General features: G+C 40.2%; 1 protein-coding gene across 1 annotated transcript in view; it reads right to left on the reverse strand.

Moving 5' to 3' along the window:
- LOC134527331 (tafazzin) overlaps nt 1-20,283 on the reverse strand; it is a 115,409-nt gene extending 95,126 nt beyond the window's left edge. Inside the window, exon 1 of the mRNA XM_063359907.1 lies at nt 20,031-20,283. Within this exon, the coding sequence (XP_063215977.1) occupies nt 20,031-20,145 (115 nt within the window). The 5' untranslated portion in view covers nt 20,146-20,283. The remainder of the gene's footprint in view (nt 1-20,030) is intronic.
- Between the last annotated feature and the right edge of the window lie 7,004 nt (nt 20,284-27,287).

The following is a 27,287-nucleotide window of genomic DNA, read 5'->3' on the forward strand; positions in this document are numbered from 1 at the left end:
AAAGAACGCCTTTCTTAAGTGTGTGTTTAGTATAATTAATAATTATTGGAATATCTATCAGGTTACTATACTTTGACCTTGAACTGAGCTCCAGTTATATGAAACTCGACTATTAAGGGAGGTCCTTTTATACTGGTAGTGGGTAACCTGATGTGCTATTGTCCGTACCTAATAATTTATTACATCTTTCATAATTAAAGTTTATATTTTGTTTATCTCAATTTGTGTATCTCAGTATTTTCCGATAGTATCCCATCTACCATCATCTAGTCTCGGGCCCTGGCCTTGTGGTCAGCCACCCGGGCCCTTCCGGCCCAGTCCGACCCTGGCTACTGTATCAATAATTTCGTCATCAGATGATGTCCCAGCAGTCATAACTCCATCATCGCACTTAACAAAGTCCTCAAAGGATATTCCTGATTCAGACACCACTATATTCCATTCTGCAGGAGGTGAAATAGAAAAATCTTCGGTTTCAGCTTCTTCTGTTGATGACGACGAAAAACCACAGTGTACATAACAGTTTTTTATAGTAGTCGCAGTTACATTTTGCCAAGCTTTATCAACCATTCTCATGGCTTGCAATTAATCTATCATAGAATTCTTTTTTTTCTTCCATATTATCCAACATGTTCCTGACAACTTCTTTCCGATATAAAGACTTAAAGTTTTTAATGATACCTTGATCGATAGACTGTAATTTTGATGTGGTATTGGCGGGAAGATATTGGATTTTAACAGCTTTAATTTGTGGAATATCAATATGGTCTGTACAACTATCAAGGAACAGGGTAGTCACCCTATTGACATTTTGAAATTCCTGGTTTTTTCCAGGTTTTTTCAACTCACTGAAATTGCATTGCAACAAACTTGAAAATTATAAATCACAACAAACAATGGCTGTAACATATATTTAACGCCGTAAAATTATTGAACTACATAGGAATTATTACAATTAGGTAGGTATATACACTTAGAAGATAACAGAAAATGGACAACTTACTTGTTACTTTATTTTCATTGAAATCTCATCTTCAATTAATGCAGCTGCTTTTGCTGCATCTGCTAGCCGTTTAGCCTTCTTGGCTTCCAATTCCTTAATTTCTAAGGCCTTCCTTTTCTTTTCTTGGATAGCAACTGACTCTTCATGTTTTTGTTTTTGCTTAATTTCTGAGAGTTCCACATATTTCGCATGAGCATTCAGGCAAGAATGGATAAGACTTTTATCAATTAGAACTTTTCCTATGCCCCCTAAAATTGATACAGAATCATACACCTGTCTTAATGCTATCAGACTCTCTTCATGTTGATTTTCAACAAGGCATTCTGCGTTTACTGAAAAGCCCCTTTCCACCGATGCATTTCCATGGGACATAATCAGTAACATTTTAACCAACAATGTAAGATTTGGTGAAAGCTTATCAAAATCAACTTCGTTGGCCATTTACTTATCAATATTTATGAGCCAGTTTTTGAAAATTGCAGATGTCATCCATGCTTTTGTATTTGCTTCATATTGCAAAGGTAGTGATTTACATCTTGAAAAATGAGGTTTTTTAGATTTGCCAATGACCAATGGTGAGAGTTTTTCTGTGCCCGACATGTTTGCTGCTAGCAGAATAGTCAAACGTTTCTTGCTATGCTTCTCACCATGGCATTTATCATTTTTAAAAGTTAGAGTCTTATCAGGAAGACATTTAAAAAACAGCCCCGTTTCATCAGCATTAAAGATATTGTCAGGTTCGTAACTATGTAACAAATCTTGCAATTCACTTTTCCATTTGTTACAGGTTCCAATGTTGAGACTTGCACTTTCCCCACAAAACTTTTTTAAAAACAAGTTCATGTCTTCTTTTGAAATTTTCTAGCCATCCATTACGGGCCCTGAAATTAGCGAGTCCCAATGATTTAGAGTATGTTTTCGCTTTTTCTTGTGGTCCACTAACACTGATATTTTGGCTCGGACACTGTTGAAACCATTAAGTAAGCACTCCTCCAAGCCTGGTATTTCTGCAATTTTTCGTCTCATGCAGGACAAACTTTGACGGTTTTGTATTTTTCTCATGTTGTCTGATTCATTTTTTATTATTGTTGACAGAGTACTCATTGGCAGGCCAAATTGTTCAGCAACATCTTTCTTCTTTTGACAGCTCTTCACAGCTTCGAGCACTTCCAATTTTTCAGCCAGACTCAAAGTTTTCAGTTTACGTTTCACGGCACTTATGTTTTAACAATTTTATTTGTTAACTGTTGTACAAATTGATGTGTAGCAGTCGTAACAGTCGACAACAAATGACTTTCTTCGCTAAAGTTCAAATGAAATCAAAAATAATAAAATTAAGCACCTGACACCAAGCAAGCAAACATGTGAGTCATAAATTCGTGGTTATCCTATTTATTGTATACTCCTAAATTGATTTCTAAGAAACAATGGTGTACTTACATTCTCGACAAATTCTTAAAGTCGGTATAACTTATTTTTCTTCGTACTATAGAGGTTATAAGTTTCAAATAATTGAGTAGTAAAGGTTGTAAAATAAAACATTGCTATGTTTGAGATACAGAAGTCCAATTTAATTTTTCGAGTTATGGAGGGAAAATCTGTACAAAAATGGCTTGGAGGGACTCACTGATTATTTCTACTAATAGAGGGTTGAGATTTCGGGCAACGGAGGTTTTTGGGCTTGAATGGAAGGGAACACAACATTTTTTTTTTGAGTTTGGGAGGTTTTCGACTTATCGAGGTTCGACTTAAAGAGGTTCTAATGTATAATCAAGCATAAACACGCACCCACTTGATTTTTGCACAAATTTGACGGGCACAACATTTAATTCTAATCGCTAAACAATACCAGAGGGGGCGTTGCCTGAACTGTAAGCTAACGTATACAAATAAAGTAACTGTTGTTTATCACAGCAAACAAATAAGATTGATGGGCATTTCTCCACTAAATGGAAAATCGCTGTCCCAAGCTAATTTTATGTAATAAATCTTAAAATTTCTCAGTTTTTTGTATTAATACTGACATACTATTAGGTATTCTTGGCATGCCACAGCTTATTTAGTAATTTCATAATAGAATATTTGTATAAATGAACCTCAAACGTCTCAAAACACAGTCCCCTGGTACGTCCCTTTTCCAGAATTACAAATCTTGTTACAAATATTTATTTTTTTGCAGTTGATAATTGAATAAAAAATATCCAAATACATTAACAAAAATGGTAAGCATCTGTATACATCACAATTATATTTTTACAATAGAATAAAAAAACAAACAATTAAGGGCCTTAATGGTTGAGTACAAGTTTAATTTTTTTTCTGTTTGTTATTTATACAGATATTTTTTATGACATGAAAAAAAGGCTCAGTTTTTTGGCAATAATATAAAATCTAAAAAATCTACCATGTGGTATCTAAATTTCTAAAAAAGATGTGAATTTAAATATTAACTATTCTGCAACTATACGATACGGTACAAATAAAAGTTTCTTATAGGCATGCTGCCGATGAAAATAATATACTCAAGTTGTGCTTTGTATGGATTTCTACAATGCAACATCATTTAAAATGTAATAATCACATTAAAAAATGTATTGCTGATTTGTAAGGATTTCAACAATACAGCATTTAACATTTAACATTTTGTTTTATTACCGAGATTTACTGAAAAATTTTAAATACAAATTTAGACATCAAAATAACTTAACTACCATTTACGTAAATTTTTGCAGCCAAACGTAGCTCTTTGCTTGTTAGCCAGAAATATAAAAATCCAGAAACACACACCCATATAATTTTTTTATGAATGTTATGCGCTCAACACGTCTGTATAATATACGCAAAGAATTATACACACCCAACCTACTATGCTTTCTTAACACTTTACAGAACCATCCATTATAAGGATATATATATTTTTAATTAGCTTACGTTTTAACACAATTCACCAACAAATTTGAAATATTATTACTATTTGCTCACGTGTATAGGTATAGGTACATTTAATTTGTTTGCCACATATGGAATTTAGAAGAATGTTAATTTGTTATTTGTTGAAAAATAGGCGAAATACCTAAAAACTTGATACTTATTTTATAAATTTTACCACTGGCTTATGCTGAATGTTATGTTATACATTCACGCTATGAAAGGTTTTGATTGTCCTGAAACCAAACCTAAAATTTCATTTGTCATTTTTAGTAAATTACTCTATATATACATTGAAAACATAAATATTAATTCTCAAACGAAGAGGTTGTACTTAAGAATTATTAAATCTGTTAGCAGTGTCAAAGACACAGTAACGTTTGTTGTCTAATTATAAGTAAAATGTGTTTTCTGTATCAAATACTGGAAGTGTCACGTGTCCCGAGAACGAGGACCCATGACCCAGTCGCTCAGGGCGAGAGCTGAGTCGAATTGACTGGAAGAGACATGGTTCAGCGAAGCATGTCCCATGACCAGTGAACCGGGTCATCCTAACCATGTGTCTCCCATCTACGCCCAGGCACACGCCAGGACCCAGTCCCTGGATCCGAATCAATTGACCCGTAACCCGGGTCACCAAGAGTCGTTGTCGAGACCATAGGTGAAATGCCCAGGAGAGAACTGGATCACTGACCAGTGATTCGAAAGTACAAACCGGATCTCATAGCGATTTTTTCTTGAATACAAGGGGGACCAACAGCACCACCACACAGAACAGTCACAGAAACAGAAAAACGAAAGAAGCATGCGATCATCATCGAATTGACCTACCGTCACTGCTCACCTAAGACTTAACGTTGCTGGAGGAAGCAGCCACGCCAGGATGGACTCTGGAAGATGTAGTGGTATAGTACTACACTCCTGCACTTAGAAACTTTCGTCATGTAGTATGCAAGTGATAAGTACGAGTGACTGGTTATGGTAGGAGAAGACGAATTGTTAATGTTGTATAACTGCTAGTAGTTATTGAGAGGTGAGTTGGCGAAGGTACTGGACGAGGTATGGCAGACATTACCAAAAGTCTGACGGACGAATTGGACTTAACTAACAACGAAGATATTCTGAGCAGATAATGGAAGAAACCATTCTGTTTGTTGTTAACGAGTGGGTGAACCATCTGAGCTGCCTCCCGGAGCGGACGTCACCAAGAAGTACCAGTGTGAAGACGGAGTGAACGTTGCCGGACCACCGTGAGATGCAGCCCTTATCCACCACATGGAACCTGCAGTCTGAAGATGGAGAGGACATTTCCAGATCACTGTTGAGTGCTGTCTCGAATAACCCCCTGGAACCTGCAGTGTGAAGACAGTGAACGGTTTTGGATCACCGGGGTGCTCCCCCAATCCACCACACGTAACCTGCAGCACGAAGACGGGGCGGACATTGCCGACCTGGTGTCAGAGGTTGGCATGAGGAAGTTGGAGCTGTTGCAGTTGCTGTGCACCTGCGGACGGACATTGGGCAGCCAATGAAAGCCGCCTTCAATCGGGTCACCAGAGGGCGACCAGCTGAACTACTAAAACTGACAAGGCAAGTGGAGTTAATATTTAAAGGCCACCAAATAATATAGGATTCACTTCCGAGTAGAAACGTGTAAATATTGTAAATGTCAATATTTGATATCCCATTCAGAAGACATTGCTGTTGATTAATATTGTTTGTATGTTGTTGCTCTTAAAGAAAATTTAAGACTGTTGCATCGTCATAGATCAAACATTTAGTAGTAATTATTGTTTATGGCTCAAGTAAATAAATGTGCAAATTATTGGTTAGTTGTTTGGTAAATGAAACTACTTAATTTTATAATTAATTTTTATTGCTACAACTTAGTTGTAATTTGTATCAGGGTGCTGATTGTATGTGGATTGTCTTCAAATATTTTAAGCGTTGGGCATTTGGAAGGCTCCCCTTTTATTTTAAAGTTGGATGTTAGAAATTGTTTTCCGTGTTATTTGCAAAAGGTTTTATATTGTTTGTTAGTAGCTTTCACCAGAAGTGCACCACTAGTAGTTAACTAGGGAGCCGGCCTTCTGTGAGAAGTGAACCATTATAGAGGATTTAACTGAATACTAAAGTGTAACTGTTTCTTCTGCACGTTGAGCCCCATGTAATTTAATGTTGAATTAATGGCGCTGTTACCATCAAAGCACACCCTCACTAGTATTTAGTTTAAGAAAGTTGGAGGTCTCCCCCCAGAGTTCCCTCAACTAATCTTGATTTTTTTTACAAACAAGCAATAAGTTTTTCCTGACTTATTTTACAGAAATTTAAAAACAAAGTTCTCTTTGATCACGACCAATGATTTACAAATTCATTGAAACAATGGCGTTAATAAGACCTATTGTGCCAAAACATATAAGATTTTTGTGACCACATCATAAATGTTTATTTGCTTGTAAGTAAACATATTATTTGCACAGCCACTCAGCCCCTCAGATAAATACCTGATGAAGTTAGAAGTTTATCACAATTGAAACTAAGGGGCATTTTAATAGACAGCATTTTCGAATGCCATTTCCATTGCAAACGTGTGAGGGTGCACGCAACTTGAATTCATACGTGACTATTGCAGGGAAATACTTATATTTATCAATATTTAGTGAACTTTGATTTAATATTAGACCCTAGATGCACATTTCATACTCTTACATTACTTAGCTAGGGTATACAGGAATGCAAAGTCATTTCGTTAACCAAAATTGTACTAAATCATTTCATAAACCTTAAAATACTTTGCAAATTTTTTTTTGCCGCTTTATTAAAGTTTTTGTAGTAGTAACACCTGAACCATTGGCAGCTAAGTACCTTAAGAAATAGAACCTAAAAATTACAGGGAGTTTGGTTAGTTAGTTTCTTCACAATCACCTACGAGTTTATTTTGCCACCGTGTATGTCTTTGCAAGAGAGAAGCTAAGCTAGGCTTGCCTCCTCAATATGACGAGAGCCAGACGCAATGTTTGAGGGTAACTGGGACGAGGCCTGCCATGTTAACTATATGTGTGTATCTGTTTTGATATTACTGGTGTCAAGTGTGGTATTTTATTAATAATAAAAATAGTATCACACATAAATTAGCAGTTTTCCATGATTGAAAATATATAACAGTTAATTAAGGTGGCTTTTTCAGTGATGTGGGTCCACTATGCCCGAGTCCCTACTGTTATTGTCAACAGCTTGCCTCAATAATAACAGAGACCTTCAAATAAGAACCTGTCGCATAATGTACCAAGTGACGTAACAAAGATACTTGCTGAAACTGTGGGGTAATAATCCAATAAAAATATAAATATAGTAATTTCAAAGTTGCAGCAAGTACAAACCTTTGTTACTTCATATGATAAAAAGGTCCTTGTCATTCTTGAGGCAAGCTGACTGCAAGTACAGTAGGACTAATGCCACACATGGAGGTGCTCTTGTTACTGCAAAGGTGAACTGGGTCATTCCGTATGAAATCAACACACTAAAATGAAAAATAATTTTACTTGACCACCTCAGAATTTGAAAAAATTTGGTATGAAGGTTGTTCTCACAGAGATTAATAAAAATGCCAATTTTTTCCCCAAATATCTCAAACGGTTTCAAAATTACTGTAATAAAACTCATAATTTTGATTTTCTCAAAAAGTGCATTTTTGAAAATTTTTAAAAAATTCCTAATAATAGTTCATACTTTTGGTAAGTAACTCTCTCTCTCAAAATTTCAAAGTGGGAGGCTACAGATTCATAGTTAAATAATAATACAAAAAAAGGGTGTTTTATGAAACTGTTGGTCAGCCTACCTACTAGGTACAGATTTCTTTACTATATATAACATTAATCATAAACTTAAAAATAAATTTTTAACGCTTTCATCTTAGGCATTAGTTATTCAGAACTTTATGATTTGTGAAGTTTTTATGGCTTCTTCAGATGTTGTTATATAAATCCTTCCTGTAGGAGTGCTGGGATCAACTTTACAAAGTACAACTGTCTGTGGTATCCACAATATGTCCGGTTGTCTTGGATATGAAAATGATGATGAAGGGCCAGCAGGATGCAGAAATGTCACTTTTAGTTCATATTTTTCTTCAATCTTTTCCAACACATATACCAGCCTGGATAGGTGTTAAAATTTGGTCATCATATGGACGTTGTAGGCTAGCTCTTGCAGCAAGTCTCTTCACTGAGCCCCCAACTCCATCACATGGTCCTTTTCCACAGGCAGTAGCGGAAAAAATGTCATTCTGCCTCTACACCAAAGTCTTGCTAGATAACATAAGTTGATGAAGTTTTTCTTATTTTTATATTGTGCAGAGCAACCATCAGAGTAATAAAAAATATTTTTTTTTGGGTATTGTTGTCATTAATTCAACAAGTTTTTTCTGGAATGTATATACAGAAACAGTGTTATGCTTCAAACATGGTGAAATTACAACAAAATTTAAAAGCTTAAGATTATTATTCTCTCTGTAATAAATTACAAATGGGTGTATTGTCACATGACCACTTGCCCAGTGGAAACTTTTAGCTTCATCCCGAACAACAATATTATAGTTGTCAGAGAAATCTAGGTTTACTACAAACTCAGACACTTTAATATTTTCTTTCTGTTTTTTGTCATTAATGAATGATGACTGCTGCTTTGCAATAAAATCATGCTTTTTTTAAAATGGTCTGTTTGTCACAGAAAATATTTATAAAATCCTCATTAGAATTCTGTAAAGTTTTGAGACTGCGACAATCAACAGACACCCACTGACGATAAGTGACATTTTCAATAAGATTTTCTTCAAAAGCCTCTTCAATGATTTTGTGAACTGGGGCCACACATGAGCATTCTGTACATTCACTTGTATAGCAAGTAATGTTTGGTGGATTACACAGAATTTTTGCCAAACAGTGTTTATAAGTATTTAGTTTTCCATTTGTGAAAGCTCCTAATTTCATATTTTCTATCATTAACTTCAAGTTCTGGTGGAGTGTGCATACACAGACTGAATGTGTACAACTTTGCCCTGCCAGTTTGCAATGTTTTGGTCTCAGCTTGGCAAATTTTGAAAAACCTATTGAAATATCTGAGAATCTTTCCTTAAACAATAAGTAAGCTTCCTTCAGATTACATAATATTAGTCATTTTGACATTTTTGTTTTAATCCCATTCAAATTGACTATAGTCAAACAGTCCTTAATACCAGGCATTATTCTACTATCATCATCATTTTCATAAAATGACTTAACAGTATCGAAAATAGCTTTTGAAAGAGCCTTTCCAGGCTTTTGGTTAAGGCTTTCTAAAATACCCTTTTCTTTTAATATTTTTTTTGCCTGTCTCACCATATAATTTGGTGCATTAAAATCCCACATTATTTTTCTAATGTTTAATTTCTCTGGGAGACACGTAAGTATCATTAACTTCTCAACTCTATTTGCTGATGTAGAAAACTTTTCTTTGAGGTTATGTAAAACTTACTCATCTAGATTCTCATCATCACTAGATGATTCTTCAGCTCCTAAAAAGAATTTACACTTTAATGCAGAGTTTGTATTTTTTACTTTCTCTGTAGAACAATGATTAGAGTGAATTTTCTTAGTGTTAATAGGAGACTCTTCATACCAAATTTCATCAAATTCTGAGGTGGTCAGGTTTATACCCTGCAGTGGCGTAGCCAGGATTTGTGTATGGGGGGTGTTAAGAAACATGCCCCCCCCCCCCCCCCCCCCCGTTATTAAAGCAGGGGGTCCGGGGGTCCTCCCCCGGGAAAATTTGGATTTTAAGGTGTAAAATAGTGCTATTTTAGCAGTTTTGGTTCTTAAATTTAACACTTTTACCGAAACCCTAGGCCTCACACCACTAACCGAAACCCCCGGTCTGTCAGACCTCAATATAATATAACCCATGATTCCATTAGGTTTTAATGGTAATTACCCTATATAGTATGAAAAATGGTGTTTATTGAAAGAATAAAACCAATTGAGCCAAAAAACTACATTTATTTCGTATGAAAAAAATCATTATAAGATCAAAATATTATGTTTTAGAATGTTCAATGAATTTTCAAATGTTTTCAAATGTACAAAGAAAATAAAAACATCACCTGATTAGGAGATGACTTCCTTTGCACATTCCAAGCAAAGTTTTCTACTGCACTCCAGACAGATAGCCTTTGAACAAAGTATGCACTTGTAGGCCGTCTTCCTTTTCTTTGCACTTGGGCACGTACTGCAGGTTTTCCTCTTCTACATTTTGTCACTCGGTCCAGCGTCAGCTTCGTCTCCTTCTCCCTTGCCTCTACGTTCTTCGGCTGGCACGTCATTTCCAAGCACTCTTCTGATGTCTTCTTTCAGGGTTCGTTAAAGGCTTGGAAGAGAGAACCTTTTTTGAAGATGGGGTTTGATGAGCTCAAAACTCAACTGTTTTATGAACTCGAATTGTGTCAGAAGAGAAGAGTTCTTGTAGCTCATGTACAGGATGAACGAATTCACGGAACCAATATTCAGCATTCTGTAGAACATTGCTACTGGCCATCTTCTTGTTCGCCGGCTCGAAGAATAGATAGCATGTCCATGATGTCAACTCCACATTTAGTTGCATTATAATGCGCTATTATCTCAGGCTTGCGTTTATTCTCGTTTGTTTCAGTTGAATGATGCATCGATGAAATGAGGATAACAGCTCGGTTTTTCTTTGGCACATAGCTCAGTAAAGTAATTCTGTCTCTCAATCCATACAATGATGAGCGAACTGGACGTACAGGATCTTGTAGAAATACTTCTGGGATAGCCTTCTTGTCTTTTCGTACTGTGCCGACGTAAGTGAGTTTTATTTTCAGTAACTTATCTACAACTTCAAGTGAGCTAAACCAATTATCTGCAGTAACGTTTTTGTTACTGTTTACGATCGGTTTACAAAGTCTTACTACAGATTGAGTTGGTATGGCAAGGGTTTTTTCTGTCTCACTCAGTCCCACGGAATCAGAACTCTTTCCGGTGTAGATGTAAGCATTTAGAAGATAGGAGGTTTTAGCATCACATAGACACATGACTTTGATTCCATATTTCTTAGGTTTATTCTGCATAAACACCTTAAACCCGCACCGCCCTCGAAAAGGTACGAGCATCTCATCAATCGTTACCTCAGAAGATACTGAGTACGATCTTTTGCAATTTTCAATGAAATTTCCAAATATTTCAGATATAGGAGCAGCTTTGTCTGTTACACTTCTTTGATTTCGTGTTCTAAAATCATCGAAGCGTAGACACATTAGAAGTATCTCGAATCGTTTGATGGACATAGTCGCTAAATAAATCGGTCTACTGTAAGGATCTTTTGTAAATACAGGTTATTTTCTCTTCATTTGAAGATAAAACTGATGATGCCAGCAATAATCCAATTTGAGCGTTGAGCTCCTCAACGTCTGTATCTCTATAGTTGTTTTTTTTAGTCGTAACTGACAAACCAGCTCTTACGGCTTCAAGTTTTATGTTGGTGTTTACCAGGATCATGTTCATAATTACGTCATCAAACAAAAGCTGCCATACCTCTTTTTTGCTTGGTTGGTTTCCGAGTGTTCTACCTCATACTTGTAATCCAGGTAAGCCCCTAATAATGTTCCTAGCAGGTGTTCTCACGTTTCGGGGTGGTGGCTTGTTGGTCCATGCGTTTGGCACTACTAGATCAGTCTTCTTAGTTCTTTCAATGAAAAAGACTTCTCTTACAGCTTGATTAGCTTGATCCACTATTGGTTCGTACGAAGCATCCTCTTCTAACATAATTTCATCTTCTTCCTCAGAACTGTCATCTATAACTTGTCCTTCCCGCCCTGGTAAAATGAAGTCGGGATCTTCGTCGGAGTCATCCACTTCACTTACACTGCTTGTTTCATCGTCAGGGACGTCATTATGCAACAAATCTCAGATATCATCACCAAACCGTGGATCACTAGAGTCCAAACGTCTTCGGGGTCGGTTTTGATTACTACCACCCTGGGTAAATATGTAGTTGAGCGGTATTTGCAAAAAAAAATGTTAAAAATCCAAAAATACCTTTATTAGACGCTCTTCAACTTCCTCTTTTCATTAAAAGTGGCGGAGGTAAAAAATTCCAAATACTTTAGAAGATATCGAATTTTTTAATTTCATCATATGTAGTTGAGCGGTATTTGCGGAAAAAATGTCAAAAGTCCGAAAATACCTTTATTAGATGCTCTGCAACTTCCTCTTTTCATTAAAAGCGGCGGAGATAAGAAATTCCAAATACTTTAGGAGATATTGCCGTTCTTATTTTGCATACAAGACCTGCGTTTATCATTCGACCGCCGCCATTTTTTTTATTTTGCCGTGTGTTTGTGAATGCCTAATTAATGAAAATTGGCGATTAGGTCAGGTCAGTTACATTATAAATACTTTGAAACTAAGCGTACATTAAAAATAATATGAAATTATTTCAATGGTTCTTTAGTTTTAAAGTATTTATAATGTAACTGACCTGACCTAACAAACCGGGACAAAGGATGAAAAGTAACAACTCACGTAAAATTTTTTTGTTGCTTATTACTTTAGCAACAATAAAAAATAAGACTTTAAAATTAGAAACGTTAAAAACTCGCCTAAGTTGGAGGCGGTAATTACACACCATTTTAAAACAATAAATGAACTAAATAATCACGTATTGGTTCATTTGAATTCTGGCCTATCACGATCAATCACGTGACATCATTATCCAATAAAAAAAATAGATACTTGTAAACAAGAAACAATGCGGAATGCCACATGAATGCACTGATATAATTGTGATGAAATTTAAAAATTCGATATCTCCTAAAGTATTTGGAATTTCTTATCTCTGACGCTTTTAATGAAAAGAGGAAGTTGAAGAGCGTCTACTAAAGGTATTTTCGGATTTTTAAAATTTTTTTTTCGCAAATACCGCTCAAATACATATGATTTAATTTAAAAATTCTATATCTCCTAAAGTATTTGGAATTTCTTAGCTCCGCCGCTTTTAATGAAAAGAGGAAGTTAAAGAGCATAGAATAAAAGTATTTTCGGATTTTTAACATTTTTTTTCGCAAATACCGCCCAACTACATATTTACCCCACCCTGATTCTCATCCATAGTACAAAACAATATCTTACACACAGATTCAGCCTAAAATTGTTATACACACTACTTTAAATCCTACAACGTAACTAAAAACTAAAAAAAGAAATCAGTTCAAACATAAACAGAAACCCTCGGTCTGTGTGACCGCGCGTCACCACTACACTTACAGAAACCGTCGGTCAGGGAGACCGGTTTGTTTACGATTAGGGCTCAGTCAAGGTCAAGTGCCGCACTCAAACTGAACAAAGGATGTGTCAGCAGTAGGAGGGGAGGGTGGGGGGAAGGTACTAGGGAGGTGGACCCGAGACGTCCCACTAGTGTTGCCAACAATAAGATGTACAATTTCCTAGCGGTCTGTGAGACCGGGGTTTCGGTAGTAAAAGTGATAAATATTGTAATGGAGCCATTCCACCTCAATTCAGGCAGTTAGCAAGATAATGTGTCAGGTCACCATCTCATATTTGCTTTAAAAAATTACAGCAGTTACAACCAGTGCAGACAAGAAGTATGCCAAAAGGATTTTGTCCCAAAAAATTTTTTCCCCATGTTATAGCCTTTTGAAGTTGGTTCAAAATCAAAAAAGGTGGAAAAAGGGGTGTTTTTTAAATGAGCGGCATTTCAAAACTATTTTACTGATTTTGTTGATTTTTTTTTATTTTGTACCTATTATAGTGAACTACAGAGTGGAATAGTTCCAATGAGCCCAACGACAATATCTTTAAGGGGGGGAAACTAAAAAATTTGGCAAAAAATTTAGATTTTTTTAGATTTTCAAAAAAAAATTTTTATGTGGAATAATCAATTTTCATAAAAAGTAATTCTGGTAATATGTAGACCTATTACAGTAGTTTTACAGGAAAAATTGTTTTTAATTCTATGATGCATGGAATTATTAAAATTTAACTTTAAAATTTTCAAAATTTGACAAAAGTGCCATTTTTGATTGAAAATTACTGAAAAACCCCATATTTTAAAAATCTGAAAATTTGTAACTTTGTAGTCCTCACCTTTATTAATAGCATGCACTTTGTTGGATAGTGTGTTTTTGCCTGCAAACATTTCTAGAATTTTTTGAAAATGTAATGTCATTACCTTTTGTATGTTGTGCATGCTCAATTAATAAATGTTTTGTTGGTATCTAAATAGTATGTGATAATTTGTAACTGGTTTTGTATGAGGGGAAACCTTGGGAAATATGAAGGGGGAGTCCCTATCTGAATATTCCCAGGCGCTTGCTGTAAGGGGAATCCCTGGTAGCTTGAGGGAAATCCCTGGTGACCATAGGGGGAATCAACTACAAGACTACAAGGGAATTCCCAAACTTTTGCTGTTACAGTTGTGTTGTGTGTGTTCATGGGTGATGTTCAGCTAGTGAACTAAATCATGTCAGACTTTCATAGTACGGAGAGAATTAAATGTGTGGACTACATTAAAAGGCACAAAAAAAGTGTGTGAGGATGTATAAGGTGAATGATTTAGCAGATGATATTCAAAAGTTTGTGGGTGTATCTGTTTCAGTAAATAAAAATGATATTTTGGGTAGCAACTGTGTTACTTTTTATAAAAAGAAATTTCTGGAACTTGCTGAAGATGCAGAAGAAACATCCACATCAGAGAATTTTATTCCGGAGGATGAACTAGTAAGTGTTTTAAATAGCAGTCTCATTAAAACATTAAATGTAGAAGTATCACCATTGAAATCCCCTTCAGAGGTGAGAATGGATAGGAGAGAAGGTTATGCGAGGAAAAAGATAAAATTAGTTCATGAGTTAAAAACTTCTGCTGTGAACAAATTACAAGACATATATCACGTGCATCTTTCAAGTGAGTCTGATGATGAAATGCCTGTGTGTGTCAATTGTAGTCTATGGTTTTCGAATATTGACTCAGCTCTTCATACTTGTAACTACAATGGAAAAGTACAGCTACTAACATTGGTACCACAAACATTTAGTAAAACTGTATTGAAGGAAAAATTACCTTCAGTGTCAAAGTACCTCATTGATAAATGTCGCACAGTTATAAAAAATAAGGGAATTTATGCTCAACCTGACCCCTATAGTGGACATCCTTTACCTACACAGGTACAAGATCTAGCATTATCATATTACCTAGAAGATAGTAAAGACTGTTCAAGGGAAAGTCCAAACAAAAAAGATGTTATTTGCATTAAGGATGGTAATGGCGAGAAAGTAAAAAAGGTTAAAAGATTCATGACAAGGTCCATCAAAGAGGAATGCAAAGCATTCAAAAAAGATAATCCTCTTATAGAAATTAGTCTTTCAAAGTTTTATGCCTTACGACCAAGATGGGTGAAAATTCAGCCAGAACAGACTGTGTGTTCTTGTATTTACTGCAGTAACATGCAACTTATCTGTGTAGCTCTTCGAAATGTAACAAATAACCAAATTGATGAAGACTATCTTCTACTGAAGTGTTTGCGTGACGAAACAAGGAATGAAGATTGCTGGCTTGAGGAGTGTGGTGACTGTCCTGGCACAGAAACATTAACTGTTGAAAACTTTGGCTTGGATGAAGGGGAAGAAGTTACATTTGCGATTTGGGAACATGGTGACCTCATAAAAAAAACTGTATCTGTAAATAATTTTCTGGAACATGTAAGGCATTGGGTTAAAAAAGCTATTCCTCACAGTTACATTAGGAAAATACAAAGGGAAGGAATAGCTGAAGCAAGAAGTTCTGTCCAACAAAATAATGCTCTTGTTTTACATTTTGATTTTGCTGAGAACTGGTCAGTTGTATTGCCTGATGAAATCCAAACTTACCACTGGCAAACTGATCAGCTTTCACTGTTTACCTGTGTTGCATACTTTGGTGCGGAAATAAGAAGTTTTGTTATAGTATCTGATGATATAGCTCACGACTCTGCTCACGTTCTCTGTGCTTTAGAGGTTATAAAACTGGAAATTTCAAAATTTTGTCAGTTAGAACTTTTGAGTTCAATAGTGTACATTACAGATGGGGCAGCTGGACATTTAAAAAATAGGTTTCAGCTGTATGAACTATGTAAAAATACTCAAACTGTTGAAAAAAAATGGATTTTTTCTGCTACAGGGCATGGCAAAAGTGCATGTGATGCAATAGGTGGTTTGTGTAAACACTTTGCAACTAAGTTCAATCTTCGGGCAGAGTGTGTTAATGCCATTAGAGATTCTGCTTCATTTGTTGCTGAAGTAGGTAACCTTGTACCAAAGATAACTCTATTGGCTCTTGAAAGTAAAACAATTCAAATGTATAGGTCATCTAAGGAAAAAGAATGGGCTACTGTAAAACCAGTTGTTGGAATACAATCTAAACATTACTGGCTGATTAAAATTGAGACATACATGGGACGCACAATTAAAGATAAAATAGAAATAGTTGTACAATCTAACCAGATTAAAACACATTATTCAATAAATGATTTCCAAGTAGGCCAGTTCGTTGCTTGTGTATACGATCAGAATTGGTGGATGGGACAGATCACTGGTATATCTAAAGAGTTGAACGACATGACAGTGTCTTTTATGCATCCCCATGGTCCAGCTAAAGGGTTTCAGTGGCCACAGGAATCTGGAAAGAAGAAGGATGAATGTCCGGTGCCACTACAAAATGTTTTGTTAGCAGTAAGCAATCCTACTCCACTTGGACAATCAGCAAGACTCCACACTTTCGACAAAGCTGAGTTGATGAAGATCCAGCAGATCTACTGTCTTTAATCAGCCAAATAATATTTTAGGAAGTTTGTCAATATATGTTACATATAGTTGAGGAAGGGTAAGCAGTCTACATATAATTAATTATAGGTACATATTGTTGGTTTCAATTTTACTTTGAAATTTTGGTTTTCATGCAAGTTAAAGTGTATGCATATGTATTATATGTGTGTATATGTATTGTGCATATTATGTTAATGTGATAATGTATACACAGACTCTCCTTTTGTAATTCCCAAGGTTTCCCCAATTTACAAATTACATCTCACTTTATGGAAACTAACAAAACATTTGTTAATTGAGTGTGCAGACCTTAGAAAATGTAAGAAAATTACATTTTCAAAAAATTCTAGAAATGTTTACAGGCAAAAACACACTATCCAACAAAGTGCATGCTATTACTAAAGGTGAGGACTACAAAGTTACAAATTTTCAGATTTTTAAAATATGGGATTTTTGAGTAATTTTCAATCAAAAATGGCACTTTTGTCAAATTTTGAAAATTTTAAAGTTAAATTTTAATAATTCCATGCATCATAGAATTAAAAACAATTTTTCCTGTAAAACTACTGTAATAGGTCCACATATTACCAGAATTACTTTTTATGAAAATTGATTATTCCACATAAAATTTTTTTTTTGAAAATTCAAAAAAATTCAAATTTTTTGCCAAATTCTAGTTTCCCCCCCTTAAAGATATTGTCGTTGGGCTCATTGGAACTATTCCACTCTGTAGTTCACTATAATAGGTACAAAATAAAAAAAAATCAACAAAATCAGTATAATAGTTTTGAAATGCCGCTCATTTAAAAAACACCCCTTTTTCCACCTTTTTTGATTTCGAACCAACTTCAAAAGGCTATAACATGGGGAAAAATTTTTTTGGGACAAAATCCTTTTGGCATACTTCTTGTCTGCACTGGTTGTAACTGCTGTAATTTTTTAAAGCAAATCCAAGATGGTGACCTGACACGCTCCTGCCTGAATTGAAATGGAATGGCTCAATGGCAAAAATTTTATTAATTTTAATATGAAATTTGTTTGAGTGATGAATAAGAAATTAATTAAAGATTTGGTGCTACGGGGGGGGGGGGGGGTTGAACCCCTAACCCCCCCCCCCCCCCGGCTACGCCCCTGATACCCTGTATTGATTAGGTATAGAATGACAACTTTAAAATGATAAATCAGGAAATTGACCAGTCTTTATAGTTTTAATCATGAAAAACCCATACAATTATGTGCAAAACTTTTCTCATAATTAATAAAATACCATACTTAACCCAAGTAGTACAAAAAATATGAATTCACACATGGTTAACATGGCACTAATGATATACTGACATGAATACAAACCTTCAGCTATAGGTACACATTATGCAAATCAATGAAATCTAACAACTTGTCTCCTGTCTCAAAATAACCACCACAAAAGAAGAATAAAAAAAATAATTTGGATGGTATTTGTTTTGCTTTTTCGACAGAAGCCGGTAAATATGTATTGTACGGATTAGCGCCAAAAAAAAATCGTACAAATATGAAATAACTTTCATTATATGCTATCTTACGTCCTCTTTTCAGAACCACCTGCGGAGATAAAAAATTCCAATTACTTTTGGAGATATTGAATTTTTTAATATTCATTTTTTGGCGATTTTTTTAAAAAAAATTTTTAAAAATCTGAAAATACCTTTATTCTGTGCTCTTTAACTTCCTCTTTTCATTAAACCCGGCGGAGATCAGAAATTCCAAATACTTTAGGAGATATGGAATTTTTTAATTTTCATGTTGTGCACTGATGCGTAGGCTTCCCGCGTTCACCATTGTTGCTTGTTTACAAGTATTATTATGTTTTTTTTTTTCGCGACGTAGTTGAACGACTACATCACGTAAAAAGAAAATTACGTGAGTTCCTACTGTTCATCCTTTTTCCCGGTTTGTTAGGTCAGGTCAGCTACATTATAAATACTTTAAAACTAAACAACCATTAAAATTAATTTTTATTATTTTTAATGTCCGTTCAGTTTCAAAGTATTTATACTGTAGCTGACCTGACCTAATGCACCTTTGTCCCGTTTTGTTAGGTCAGGTCAGTTACATTATAAATACTTAAAGCTATACAAGTAAAATTAATTGATATTATTTTTAATTTCCGTTTATTTTGAAGTATTTATCATGTAACTAACCTTACCTAATGGAAAATTTCTGTTATGTAGGCATTCACGCACACACGGCAAAATATAAAATGGCGTCTGTTGAATGATTACATAGGGCTTGTATTGCAAAATAAGAACGGCGATATCTCCAAAAGTAATTGGAATTTTTAATCTCCGCAGGCGGTTTTGAAAAGAGGACGTAAAAGAGCATATAATGAAAGTTATTTCATATTTGTACGATTTTTTTTGGCGCTAATCCGTACAATACATATTTACCCAGAAGCCTCTAAAATGGACTTAACCTATTTTCAGAAGAGCACTTACACTAGGAGATGGTAAATTTTCCTGGTCTTAATATGCTTCCCCACTATCGAGATTTTTTTTTTTTACGTATCCCATGTGAATTTCACAAAGACCTTTAAGTTAAGACCTGTCTACAACAGTCCGAACCTTAAATGACCGCTGTCCGAATACACTGATTTCTTAAGTTTTCACCACAGCACAGTAAATAAACACTGTTTTAGATTGTTTTTGTTTATTTTTTTCATGCATTGTAAATGAGTATGCAGCTTAAGTTTGAAATATTAATTTAACTTGGGAGAGTTGTGGGAGCACAATATTATTTATTTATTAGGCAATACAAAAGTAAATGCTATAAAATTATTTATCACGCTGTCAAAAATGAATTTGTGTTTTCGGTCTCTGACAAGCTCTAGTCGGAAACGCACAGCACTAATCATTATTTCAACTTTGGTCATTTTGGCTTCCTGTTTCTAGCACAACGTCCATTCTTTTCTGTTTACCTTTTTTTGAGGGAACCGGTAACATAAATATCATGGGCGTTTTTCTTATTCTATGCTACCAAAGGACACAGATTGGGACAAAACGTCCAAGTTAACCAATGAAATCAGACCAGGGAGATTCGACCCATCACCCACATCGTATGAGGGTGATGTCGACCAATAAGCGATCAGTGCCTGTCGGACGCAATTTAGTACGTTGCAATTGTAGACGCGCCTTTAGCAACACTAGAAGTTGACGAAGAAGAGCGTCTACGTTAGAAATTTACCATTATGTAAGTATACAGACCCATTAAAATTTTGCTAAAAAGTCCGACGGCAGCGAACGTTATCGTGCTGGCGATGTTCCACAAAACTGAAGTTTGTTTTAACGTAGGGAACACCCAATCCGATTTGTACCCCATCTTTGCGTGACGGAGTACTGTCCTTCACTAACATATTACTTCCCGAGGCATTCCGTGCACCTGAGCTTGCAATACGTGGTACAGGAATGTTTTTCTTAAGGCTGTGGTAGACATATTGGAACATCTGACTTTTTTTTTTTTTTGGTTATGTGGCCTCCAGCTTTTTGCCAACAGCCAAAGGATCATTATATTCAGTGTGAATCTCAATTTCAAGTCATAATCAAATATCAGAATATATATAGTACACCCATGCCTTACCCGGGACTCGAACCCAGGACCCCTCGCACCATAAGCCGGTGTGCATCCGACTACGCTACGGAGGTCGGCTGGAACATCTGACCCTGACGTCTGATTCTGAGTATCAGGAAACCTTAATATCACTGTCATGTAGATAATTTTGGAAAATATTTTTTATTTTCCGTCCGCTTAGTGAGCTCGTGGCGATTTGTAAACTAACGGCGCTAGTTGTAGTTCAAGCCATTATTAACATCTGAGAGTATCGGACATTTTTTGAAAACTATCTTGCGTTTTAAACTTCGGTTACAGTTTAAATTTTTTGATGTATTCGGAAGCTGTTTGCTTTAAATGCAAGGGACCTGCTGAGAAAACTAAAGTTATTCAAGAGGGTTGATGATTTCCTTGTGGGGGAGGCGAGGAACTTCTTGACACTGGGTGGAAGCACAGTTTCTAGCAAAACATATCTAATTGCCGTCGGCTGCGGTCTCGTGTTCGAGTCCGGGCGCGAGTTCTAGCGGGGTGGCTGGTCTGGTTAACGTTTTATGTTCCGGGAGGGCGCCAGGCTAGCTCGGTGTCTAACCAATGGGGGGGGGGGGGGGTCGTGGTTCGTTGCCCCAGCGTGGTCCGCTAGAACCGTCGGCGGTATTGCCTGGGAAATTACGTTAAAGAAGAATGCGTGGGATTGCCGTAGTAGCGACGTGCCTTTATTCAAGGGGTTGACGTCACACCATACAATTACTGAGCACAGACATGCCCCTGAGGGCATAGGCGTGCGCAGGACTTCAGTAGTGGTGGTGCCAGATTACACAACAGCCCTATAATCCACGGACCCGTGCCTAAAGCGGGGGGTCCGGGGTGCCTCCCCCGGAAAAATTTGAATTTGAAAGAGCAAAATTGTGCTATTAAAGGTGTTTCCGAACAAAAACATTAAATACACAGATGTAAAAATATTAACATTTTGTATGACAAATTATGGCTTTGAACGTTATAATCACCAGAAAAACTACTAAACTATTTACAGTTTTAAGATTTGTTGAGCCATAAAGTAAATTGCATGGAATTCATGCTGGTGGCATTGAAAAACCGTACTTAAATTTTTCTGAAGATGCCAAATAAATGCTAGAAAAAAACATTCTCAAATGTTAAGTTTTAAAATCAACAAATCAAGGGAGTTTTTGTAACATACCTTAAATATGTGTAATTTTTATAAAAAAAATAATAAAAACACACAAATAAGAGTGGGCAAAAGTTTTAACTTTTGGAATACAACAAAAATGTTTTGTCGGCGACTGCATATAAGTCATCGAGTAAGCCTATCCTTTTAACTAACTAAACTCTCTCTCTTTTTTTAAATAAACCCTGGCGGACGGCGGCTATTATTCCGTGCGCCTGCCGAGTGGAGTGAACAGTGGACACCGAGCGCGCATTCTATGTAATTCGAGGAGAACTATGAGAAGTATTTACATTTCAGAAGTTTTGTAGCCGCGGCCCGCGTGTACAACACAAGTAATTGCAACTGGCTTGTTTTCGTGTGTATAGTTGGTTAGATTGATAATTGATATACTGATAGTGTTATGAGCACATATCTGTAACTCGACACAATTGAAAAACATATTTTTTTTGGAAATAATACGGATTTTTGTAAGTATGTATTATTTATGCTTGTAAAAAATAAAATAACGTTAACCCTAATGGTGGTGCCAAGGCACCTGTGGCACCTACCGTGCGCACGCCTATGCCTGAGGGCTACTTGTCCGTTGCGAGGTGCAGGCCGGTACATGTTCAATGTTTCGTGGCACTGGTTACTCGGGTAACAGTATGCAGGCAAAGTACACTTGATGCATGAGAGGCGCGCACAGATGACGTAGCGCAAAGTTACATTAACAAAGTACACTTAATGAAAATTAGGCGTGCACAAATGACGTGGCGCAAAGTTACGTTAACAAAGTACACTTAATGAAAATTAGGCGCGCACAAATGACGTGGCGCAAAGTTACGTTAACAAAGTACACTTAATGAAAATTAGGCGCGCACAAATGACGTGGCGCAAAGTTACGTTAACAAAGTACACTTAATGAAAATTAGGCGCGCACAAATGACGTGGCGCAAAGTTACGTTAACAAAGTACACTTGATGAAAGTTAGGCGCGCACAATTGACGTGGCACCCAGAGTTTGTGGGTGACTGAAGTCGGCCAGTCCCGTAAGCGATTGTTTCTACGCGGGTGCCGTGCTCACTGGGGTGGTACACGCACCGCCACTAAACTTGGCGAAGTTTCCCTTGCGGGTTTGTGGTCAGCGCGAAGGCGCGTGGCCTTAAGAAAAGTTCTGTGGTTTGCGGGAGGCGGCCCGTGCCGTATGCTGAAGAGCGACCCTGCGCACCAGGTGTGGTGCGGGGCCTCTTTACGTTTACGCGGTCGGATTAGGTCCTGAACCGTAAAAAACGGACCGGGCACGCACGGAGAGGTGAATAGAAAAAGGTTTGGTTTATGCTAAATGACTATATTTACCGGACGTTACTTGCGATGAAGACAATGGTTGTGGTCTCTCCGTGGGACGTAGGTCCGTCCTGGTCCGCGAGTCGAGTTGAACTGCCGAACTGGCATGGCGTCCGGTGGCGCGTCGGCCCCTGCCGCGCCAAGCTTGACCTCATTATGTTAAAAACTAAATGACTGCGTCTGGAAGAGACTTTAAGGTCGCAAAATTCGTAATTAATTGTTTGAGGGGGAATGGGTGTGGTTCGTCTCTAGTCCACTCGGATTTAGTGTGCTTTATAATAATAATGTCTGGTTTGGCCGTTCGGCTCGGTGGCTCGCTCGAATCGGGTGGGCCACGGCCAGGTGTGCGTTCCGTTAGCGGGAGAGTATACTGGCGGGTGCAGGTCGGGCTTAGGGATGGTCGTCGGTCGGACGACGTCAAACGCCCCCCCCCTCGAGAAGCCCGACCTTGTGCCGCTTATGGTCCCGCCACGTAGTAGCACCCCTAGCTCCGGCAGCCCTGTCCAGTTGCGGTTCGCGGTTCTGCAGCTGATAGGCCCCGCGTTCTGGAGCAGGTGTGCGCGCCCGTGGGTCGGCAGCTGGTAGGGTCGGCGCTCTGGACCTGCTGTGCACGCCACCCCGGCTGCCGCGGTGGTGGACCGGCCGGGGGTGGCGTCGTGGCGCCTGTGGTGGCCAGCGGCTGATAGGGTCAGCGCCCTGGATCTGATGTGCTCGCCACCCCGGCTGCTGCTGTGGCAGGCGGGCCGAGGGGCGGCGTCGTGGTGCCTGTGGAGGCGGGAGTGTTGCCGCCTTAGGGGTGGTAGTACGTCCGAGCTGGCGGGGGCCGTGGCGGCCGCAGCTGGTACACCCTGTCCCTTGCGGATGGGTCGTCCTGGGTTGGCGGCCCAGAGTGATGGGTGGTGGTGTTTCGCTTTGTGGGTCTCCCGAGGTCGTACTCAGCCAGATACCTCGGGTGTCGCCGGTCTCTTTGGGGTCTCCCCGTCTGTGGGGTTGGTGGCGCGGGTTCTGTTCCGTGCGTTGAGTGTGTCCTTGAGTCTGCCGGCATGTTCGGTTGGTCGGGCCTCAGTTGTTGGCCCTGACGTCACCCGCTTGCGACCCACTTGCGTAGGGCTGCCTCCTGTGCTTCGGGATACCTGGAGCTTCGCTTGTCTCCGTGTCGTTGGGGTCGAATAGCTGGCGTGGCTCCGGTCCTGGGCGCGGTGCAGGGTTTCCCTCATTGGGTTCGTCTACGAACATCCGGAATGTGGCGTCCGCGAGAGAGGCCGTGTGTCCCCATGCTCCGCGTGTCGGGCTTACTAACTGGTCCGCGTCAAGTTCCTCTGGTTCCACTGCGATTGCCGTCACGTCATCCGGTTGCGGTGTTAAGTCCCCAGTCATCATTTCGGTGATCGTGGCATGTTCGTATTCTGTCGTTCGTCCTGGCTGGTGCGGTGTCGTTGCCTCGTGCGGGACTTCTGGCGCGGGTGATAGTAGGTCTTCCGCGTTCTGTGCGTTCGCCTCTAGTATCGGTGGTGCGTCATCGCGGCCATCACCTGCGGGTGGTGGACGGTGACCCTCCTCCGGTTCGTCGTATCCTGGTGGTTCGTCAAAGTTCTGGTCTCCTGGGGGAGGTTCCCCGGGAATCGAGGCGAGGCGTAAGTCGTCGCGGTGGATTTTACGCACTCGTCTGCCCCCGAGTCGGACCAGGTATGACGTCCTCCCTAGAGGTTTCTGCACGGTGTAGGGCCCCCCCAGCGGGGTGCCAGCCCGGCGCAGTAGTTGCGAGGTGCTGCGGACAGTGGATGTACGCGAGCGTATACGCGATCACCTGCTCGCACCGCGGGGGGCTCCCGCGCGGTTTTGGGGGTGATTTCCTGCGTATAGTTCGTTTGGCGCTGTCTGGCGGCCTCGTGCATTGCTGTTAGGCACCGTGCACGCTCCCTCTCTCCTTCCCCGGTGCGTGGGACGCCGTGAGTGGCCCACTCGCCTGGTAGTGGGAGGTTGTTCCCCTGTACCATTTCCGCCGGGGTTCACCCGGTCGCGGCGTTTACGCGGCGGCGGGTACAAAACAACGCGTCGGCGACGTGCTGGTCCCACTGGGTGTGGTCATCGCCGAGTCTGAGGCGGAGTTGGACCTTCAAGTCCTGGTTCCTGCGCTCCGTGGGGTTGGCCCGGGGGTGGTAGGCTGGGGTGGTGTGGTGCTGGATGCTCATCCCGTTACACCACTCCTGCCACTGTTTGCCAAGAAATTGGCTGCCGTTGTCCGTCAACGCTGATTGCGGGTAGCCCCACCGAGGCAGGAACTCGTGAGTCATGAGGTGGATGATGGTGTTGGCCCTCGCGTTGCTACAGGGGTAGGCTTCCGTCCATCGCGTAAACATGTCGGTCACCACTAGCAAAAATCGCTTGCCTCTGGGTGACCTGGGTAGGGCCCCATCACGTCTAGCGCGATGGTCTGGAATGCCTGTGTTGGTTGGCGGGGTTGTTGTTGTTGTTCGCCGTCCCGTCGGCGTGCTTTACGCACTTGACATACTTCGCATTCGCGCACGTATTCCCTGACGTCCCTTGCCATCCCGGGCCAGTGGTGGTGTTGTGAGACCGCTCTCTGGGTTTGGTCTGCCCCCAGGTGGCCTGCAAGGTCGTGGTCGTGCACGAAGCGGAGTACCGCCTCGCGTGCTTCGGGTGGCACGTATGTCTTCCAGCCTCCCGCGCCCCCTGGGGCACGATTTAGGATGCGGTTAGCTTCGACCCTCCAATTTGCGTGGGGTTCCTCCCTTAGGCGATGTCGCCGTCGGTCGGCCTCGGGAGACTGTTGTTGGGCTGCTAGTACCCGGAGGTCCAGGTCAGCGGCAGTGTTAGGTGGTGTGTCAGCCCCTTCCTCATCCGTGATTATGCGTGTGCACGTGGCTGGTGAGTGGTGCCAGCTGTCCTTCGGGGAGGGGGGTAGCATCTCCTCCCACCCTTCGGCATCTGTTACTTCGTGCTGATCGCTAGGGTGTCTGGATAGCATGTCTGGCAGTTGGTTTTCCTCTCCGGGTACGTGTTCCACTACGAAATCGAACGACTGGAGAAGGAGGGCCCAACGTATCAATTTCCCCTTACGCCCCTGCATGGTCTGGAGCCAGGTAAGGCAGCGGTTGTCCGTGCAGAGGGTGAATGTGGGGACGGTACTTTTTCACGGCCCATATCACGGCTAAGCATTCTTGTTCATTGCTATGATATTTCCGCTCAGCGGACCCGAATTTCGCGCTGGCGTACTCAATGACCTGCTTGTTCCCCTGGTCATCCGTTTGAAATAGTACCGCTCCTACCCCTAGCGCGCTTGCGTCGGTCTGGAGGATCAACGGGCATTCGGGGTCAATGCGTGCTAAAGTATGACACCTGGTGAACGCGCCCTTTACCTGTTCAAATGCCTGTTGGGCCCAGGTGTTCCAGCGTTAGCGGGACTGGGGGGACAGTAAATCTGTGAGTGGTGAAATTACATGGGAGAAGTTTGGTATGTAGTTCCTTAACCAATTCACCAGGCCGATGAATCGCTGCAATTGTTTCCGTGTGCGCGGGGTCTCTGCCGCTGCGATTTTTTGCAGGTGGGATGGTTGCGGGTGGCTCCCTTCCGCATTAACCATGTGCCCTAGGAACTCTACTTCCCGCGTGCCTAGATGACATTTCGCCGGGTTGACTGTTAGGTGGTGGGTGGCGAGCCGTTCGAGGACTAGGGCAAGATGGCGACAGTGGTCCTCCCACGTCTCCGAGAAGACGATGACGTCATCTAAATATGCGAGAGCGAACTGGCCAAGGTACCCCTCCAGCACTCGGGTCATCATGGCTTGAAAGGTTGCTGGCGCGCATTTTAGGCCAAACAGCATGGCTCGGAATTGGAAACGTCGGCCATCGGGGTCCGTGAATGCCGTTTTCTCCCGGTCTTGCTGCCGTATGGGCACTTTCCAGTACCCCGACTTGAGGTCTAGGGTGCTGAATATCCGGGCTCTACCTAGACTGGCTACAGCGGTCTCGACGCTGATCCGTGGGGGTGGTGAACTGATTGTCACAGCATTTAGTGGGCGGAAATCCGCGCAAAAACGTAATGTGCCGTCCTTCTTAGCGGCCAGTACTATGCATGCGTTATATGAGCTGTTGGAGGGCTCTATTACTCCGCTGTGTAGCATCTCCATCACCTGTTCGCGTATTACCCGCTGTTTGCGAAACCCGTACCCGCGAGGTGACTCGTAGATGGGTTGATCGGTGGTGGTGGGGATGGAATGTTCGGCTACCGTGGTGCGCCGTAGGGGCTCGGTGGTCGTGAACACGTCCCGTTGTTCGCGTAAGATCTTGTTCACCGCAGCTTCGTATTCTGGGGGAACGTTATGACGCAAGTTGGCGAGAGTCACGCATTCATTTGCCGGTGTGGGGGCTCGTCCTATGGCGTAGAC

This window comes from Bacillus rossius, chromosome 1 (genome assembly GCF_032445375.1).
Source record: "Bacillus rossius redtenbacheri isolate Brsri chromosome 1, Brsri_v3, whole genome shotgun sequence".
NCBI lineage: Eukaryota > Metazoa > Arthropoda > Insecta > Phasmatodea > Bacillidae > Bacillus > Bacillus rossius.